A 6,384-nucleotide genomic window follows, 5' to 3' on the forward strand; every position below is an offset into this window, starting at 1 on the left:
TATTGAGATTTTATGTATAAAATGATAATTTATTTAAAATTTAAAATGATGTTTATTTAATGATGTATATAAACTTAAAAATGTATTAAACTTAAAAATGTATGCTCATTATTAGAAATTTGATATTATTTGGTGTTGAAATTATAATAATTTGATATTATTTGGTTGTAAAATTATTTATATCGATTATGTTTATGAAATGATTAAATTTATTAGAAAATTATGATTAAATTTATTAGAAAATTATGTTTCTATAGGGATTGAATAATTATTTTTTTATAAAACTTATTTAAACTAGTTATAATGGTTAAATATTATAACTCATTTATTAATTTATAAATTTTATCTGAATGTTTTAGAGGTTTTAAAGATTTGAGAATAATGTTTTATATGTTTTGAAGAGTTAAACAAACTCAAAAACAAAAAGGAAGGAAGAAACAAAAAGGAAGGAAAGGAAGGAAGGAAGAGATGTTCAACACCTTTTATTATTTTATATTTAAATATAATCAAATTTTATTGTAATAATATTTTGATGTAATTATAATTTTACAGTATAAATATTTTGATGAATGGTTTTTTTTTTTAAATATAAGTTTTAATGTTTATTTTATAGATTATTGTATTAACTATGGTAAATTTATCGCAATTAAAAGTTTTTTTTTTTATTAAAATCATTAATCAATAACGGCGGTGTTAAAGACTATTAACTAAGGGCGGTAAAGTTACCGTAGTTAATAGTCTCTAACTACGGTTTATAAAATTGCAGTCAAAGACTATTTACTACGATAATTTTACCGCAGTCAACTTTTAGTTAAAAGTTTTGTCGTAGTTAATAGTCTCTAACTACGGTTTATAAAATTGCAGTCAAAGACTATTTACTACGATAATTTTACCGCAGTCAACTTTTAGTTAAAAGTTTTGTCGTTAAAAAAATATTACTTAATAAGGACGGTAGGGTTTAGGTGATGCGGTATTTGAATTTTAAATAATAATTGGGTAAAATAATAGCCCGTAGATAAACAAGTCCTTGGACACAAGATTGTATATTAATAATATATTTAACGATTAAGAGAATATTTTTTTTTAAATGATAAAACCATTTTATTACTCAATCAAAACCAAATAGAAGGAAACAACAAGACCACAAAATAGTATGAGAAAATAAACAATATGTCGGATCATTACATGACCAAAGACCAACACCGACAAAACAACCAAAAAGAAACAATTACAATAATGAAAGGGAAGGTGCATATGGTGTCTAGATGAAACAAATTCTGAAGTTTGGCAGAACAACCCCTTCTTTTAATGCAGATTTTGATGTAGACTTTATAAATCTCGGCTTAGTGAGCATTCTTGGTAAACCTATTACAAAGTTTGCATCAAAAGCCCGAGAAGAAATTGTCGATTTCTTATTCAATCTAGATGGGTCGGGTAACACGGGTATTGACTTATCCTTCCCTTTCATTGGCATCAAGACATGGTGGTTCGGTGGAACAAAGATCGCCTTCTTTATGTAAGGTACTAAATCTGTTTCGGTATCAAATCGATTGTTGGCATAGCTATATAACATCTGAAATACTTTGAGGCATTGAAGATGAAGATAGTTGGATGACTTTGGTAAGTCATTGAGGCCATCAATTAAAGCAAGCTCAACCAATTGCCTCTTCTTCTTTTCCACAGTCTCTTTTATGTTTCCCACTATGTACTCAATATCAACATTAGGGTTTTCTTTTAAGTAGAGTAACACCAAATTATTTTTTCCATCTAATTGCTCCTTCTACAAATAAATAAACAAACTTTAAGCTTTGATCAATATCGTTTTTGTTAAGATAAATAGATAAAGTGATTACTTGATAGCTCTGAGTTTCGTTCAACATCCGTGTTGTAGCCATAAGTAATTTCGTGATGTCTTCATACTCAGATGGTCTCAGCTTGTGTTCAGGTATTTTAGGGTTCATAAAACATGATGCGATAAGGACCACAGTGTGAACTGCAATGGATATCATCCCTAGATGGAGACATTCGTCAGTTGTTGGAACATAGTCATTCTTGCTCCAACAAGTTTCCACCATCCATGAATCAAAAGTTTCTCTCCACTGCATGATAAAGAATAATTATCAAATGTTTAATTTGAAGGAAACTGTCGCTAAAAATAGAGTAAATAAACTGACCAAATCTCTAATGCCTTCAAGTATGTCACTTTTGTATCGATGATAGTATTCTTCTGAAATATTGTTGACGAGATTATCGAGCACATCAAAGATAATCTTGCCAAGCCCATCTAGACCTTCACCATCCCATCTGTTGATGGTTCAAAAATATTAAAGCATAAATTGAGTATAGAATTGCTTAGATTTTTTAAAATATTGTAAGTGAGAGAGACATGATAGCTTAGAATTTTGGTGCATACATATTCACAGCATCATTGAGGCATTGCAACTCTTGCAAAGAGCCTTTCATGTCAAAGAAATCATCCGCATACGTTATGAGAACCGTCATTTTGGTGATCAGAATTCGAACAATGGAATCATGTGGGAGAGATGTGGCGCTGCTAGCAACTGTGAAGTAACAATAAGTTGTTTTCTCCCTTCCGAATCTCAAAGTACTAAGGCCAGATGTCTTACACCATCTATGAAAAAAATTCAAATAAAAAATTGAGATATTAAATTCATTGTTGATTTATATAAGAGTTCTCAGCGACGGTATAAACTAAATTATGTAATTAATTACTTTCCCACTTCCTCCAATTCCTTTCTATAAATAGCTTGCCTAAACTTGTAGTTCTGCTCAGCCAGTCTTAATAGCTTCTCATCATGAAGCCATGGCAGCCTGTATCAAATTATTAAGTTATAAGATATTTACACAATAACATTAATCACCATTACCAAGTTCCAATTAAATATAAAATTTTGATATATTTAGTTTAAATAACCTGTAGAAGGAGCTCTTGCCAACCCAAAGTGGGTGAGATTTGCTTTCCTCAATCCAAAACCTATGATCAAGGTGATCAAGTCTAGCAATCCATGGCATATTTAGTTCATGCTCAACCTAACAATAAAAAATACCTTTTATAAGACAAATAGAAATCCTCCTTACAGAAATACCCTTTATAGAGATAGAATACCATTTTGAGAAAGTTTGGTAATATGACAACAAAATCATTGACATTTTCTGCCAGTGACATGCTTTTCTCCAGAATTTCCCTGGAAAACGATCTCACAACACCCAACTGATCAGTTTCTCTTGAAAACATAAGATCGGTGGCTCTGTATATGTTCAATATGGCACTCAAAAATTGACTACTGTCTTTCTTTATACGACCAATCACTTGTTCGTCATCCAAAAACCAGCAAAAATTCCCTGCAGACACAAATTAAAGGCATGCAATCGCATGGTTACAAATGTTGATGTTTTTCTATATCCTCATACCACCAGTTTACATACGTATTTGATCTTTAGGTAAATTATTGTTATTTTGTTTAACAAATGAAAGAGTTTTTGATGTTTAACAAATACATGGTTTAATTGTTATTTTTTTTATCTTTGTCATAAAATTATTAAATCTTATATGCACCACAAAATGAACCCGTCATAAACAAACAGAAAAAACTAGGTTTCAATCAAAAGAATTAACGTTGTATATGATTATTATTTTATGCATTTATAAATTTAATAATTTTACTAATTCATTTCATTTAAAGTTAATATTACAAATATATGAACATAATTGAATACCAAATTACAAAAAACACTACCCTAAATATAAAATTTAGCAGCTTATACAAAATGTCTCTAAAATTCAAATGCACAATAGTTAGTGTAAACAAAGGAAATAGCAAGTATATATTTTCAATCCCGTCACTATTGACACAAGTAAATTTATTGAAACAAAATTATATCAAACCGTCTTTAGAATAGCCACGGTTCTAACTAACGTCGCTATTAACTAGAATGACACAATTTTAAGCATTAGCGACTTAGTCAATTATTTATTATTTCATTTATTTGGTCAAATGCGATTATTTTATGCTAATAGTAATTCATCATAGCTGAATAGTGTAATATAATATTATTTTTTAGTACATGTGTCGCTAATAAGAGTCGGTAGAATAATACTTACCGGTGCTTAAAAAGCATATAACCCTAACAATATTGTAGTTGTTGATGATACTTATTGTGGCGTTGTGTGTAATTATTTTTAAATCAATGAAAATTGTATGAATAAATTAAAATATAAACAAAAGAGAACCGCACCTGGAGTAACGTCGTAGCCGTGCAAACGCAAGAGTCGAAATGCTAACGAGTCATTGTATAGCCTCAATGGTAAGAAATGATCATTTTTCTTTTCGATATGCAATTTGTTGATTCCCACGTAATTCCTAATTATCTCAAAGTTAGAATTGTAACTAAAAGAGATCAAAAAGTACTTAAAAATGTAAATATTATATATATATATATAAGTAGACTAAGTAGTACCTGTAAGCAATGGATAAGATTTGTTGAATCTCTTCAGGAAAGTACTCAGCCAACCCTAACCTTTGTATTTGGTCTACCACACAAAGCTTCACCAGATCTTCACTTATGGGATACACTGGTGGCACTGTACGTATACCATGTTAATTAATATATTATTAAAAAATAATTAAATTACTTATATAATTAAATAGTAATGTCTAACCTCCATTAGGAAAATTCTGAACTAGGGACTGGAGATATTTGAGGCATCTTTGGTCCCCGGTGGCCAAAAAGGCTTGGGCTGTAGCAGATGGAGACTTGTAAAGGGAATCATCATAACCTATTTGTTTTGTTATGATTCCCATGTCAACTTGATCATATGACAATAAAATTGCTTCCAAATATGGTAAAAACGATGAACAATCATTTTGTTCAACTATGCACTTCCTACACATCATAAAAATAATTATAAGTTTATATGCTTTCTTATTTTTAGAATTAAATGGTATTTCACACGGGTAAGGTTGCTTACGAGTCAAGAATTTGTTGCCTCTTTAAGAAAATGTCTTCTACGATCATATGTTGATCATTAGTAAAGGAGATTTCCAATCCTGCCTTTTGAGCATGTTCTATCATTGATGGGAAAAGAAGGACGAACCCATAAGGAAGATGATTATATCTCTGTTTCTCCTTTAGAATGATCACGATACTTTCATTGATAAATTTCAGTCCTGTGGAAACCGTAGTTGAAAGATAGTGTTGAAATTAATATTGAATTTATCTTCCGACCTCAATTCTCTAGGTCATTTACATATGTAATAAAATGATGGAGAAATTATTAGATTTTTAATTATTTATATTTGATGTTATTCAATTTAGATTTTAAATTTTGAAATCTTTATTTATTCTCCAAAAGAAACACAACTATCAATTCAATGTTATCAAAAACTTAATAACAAACACTTGTCATAAAAACTTCCTTTCAATTCTTATCTCTATAAATATGTTTTCTTGGTTTCTGTCATTGATCACATTAAACAAAAACTAGCCCATGACACTTATTTAATGTTTAGATATATATTGAGAGAGTATTGATTTCTTATTATTAAAAGAACTAAAGATTAGTAACGATTTCTATTATTGTATCTTTTTGGTGAACTCGATGTATTTAGCTATTTTTTACATAATTTTATTTTATTTAACTTGTGATAATTCATGACACAACTTAAATTGTATTAGTGAATATTAGTCCAGGGTATAATAATCATCATCTTTACTAGTCCTAGTTCAAGAAAGTATTTCACCATTTTTTTTAAATAAAGAAATTGAGAGAAAGAGTGAGTTATTAATTATAAAGAAGATGAATAATAATAGATCATACCTCTATTAATATTATCATCTCCAATCCCCCACAATTTGAGTGCAAGAATACATGCTAGAGTGGCTGGAAGGGCATCGATGGTGGGATGACCATCTTTGTCTTCTTCACCCCAAAACCCTTCATCGTTTTGGCTATGGAGGACCCAATCCAAGCAACCCTTGAACGCTGGGTTCTTTCTTTCATGCGGGTCTTCGGGAATCATGGCTAGCCATGCAGTTTCATAAGCAGATGTGGATGGAGAAATAATAGAGATTGATGAGAACATCTCTTTCTTTATCTCCTTCACAAGGGTCTCAATAGAAGAGAAAGAAGGCTCCATTGAAGGAATATGACTTCAAATTAATGCAAACCAGCTTTTTGATATTTCTCCCACCATTTGGACGATTAAGGGTGCTATTTATTGTAGAGTGTACATGCTGTTTAAAATTTAATAAGAGCTAGCTGATAATAACAAATCATTAAATATTTATCATTTAAACAATAGTGTTTATAAAATTTAAAATTTAAATATATAAATATATTTAAAAAAATTAATAATTAATAAT

At 29.8% G+C, this 6,384-nt stretch overlaps 1 protein-coding gene across 1 annotated transcript; it reads right to left on the reverse strand.

Moving 5' to 3' along the window:
* Nucleotides 1-1,083: 1,083 nt before the first annotated feature.
* On the reverse strand, nucleotides 1,084-6,160 carry LOC124927560 ((E,E)-geranyllinalool synthase-like). Its single transcript, XM_047468004.1, has 12 exons — nucleotides 5,840-6,160; nucleotides 4,991-5,189; nucleotides 4,682-4,905; nucleotides 4,480-4,603; nucleotides 4,258-4,382; nucleotides 3,128-3,363; nucleotides 2,936-3,051; nucleotides 2,734-2,832; nucleotides 2,414-2,632; nucleotides 2,175-2,304; nucleotides 1,854-2,099; nucleotides 1,084-1,780 (listed from the first exon to the last, which is right to left on the reverse strand). Exons 1-12 carry the CDS (start codon nucleotides 6,156-6,158, stop codon nucleotides 1,262-1,264), a joined length of 2,556 nt encoding a protein of 851 aa, XP_047323960.1. The 5' UTR covers nucleotides 6,159-6,160; the 3' UTR covers nucleotides 1,084-1,261.
* Between the last annotated feature and the right edge of the window lie 224 nt (nucleotides 6,161-6,384).

This window comes from Impatiens glandulifera, chromosome 1 (genome assembly GCF_907164915.1).
Source record: "Impatiens glandulifera chromosome 1, dImpGla2.1, whole genome shotgun sequence".
Taxonomy (NCBI): domain Eukaryota; kingdom Viridiplantae; phylum Streptophyta; class Magnoliopsida; order Ericales; family Balsaminaceae; genus Impatiens; species Impatiens glandulifera.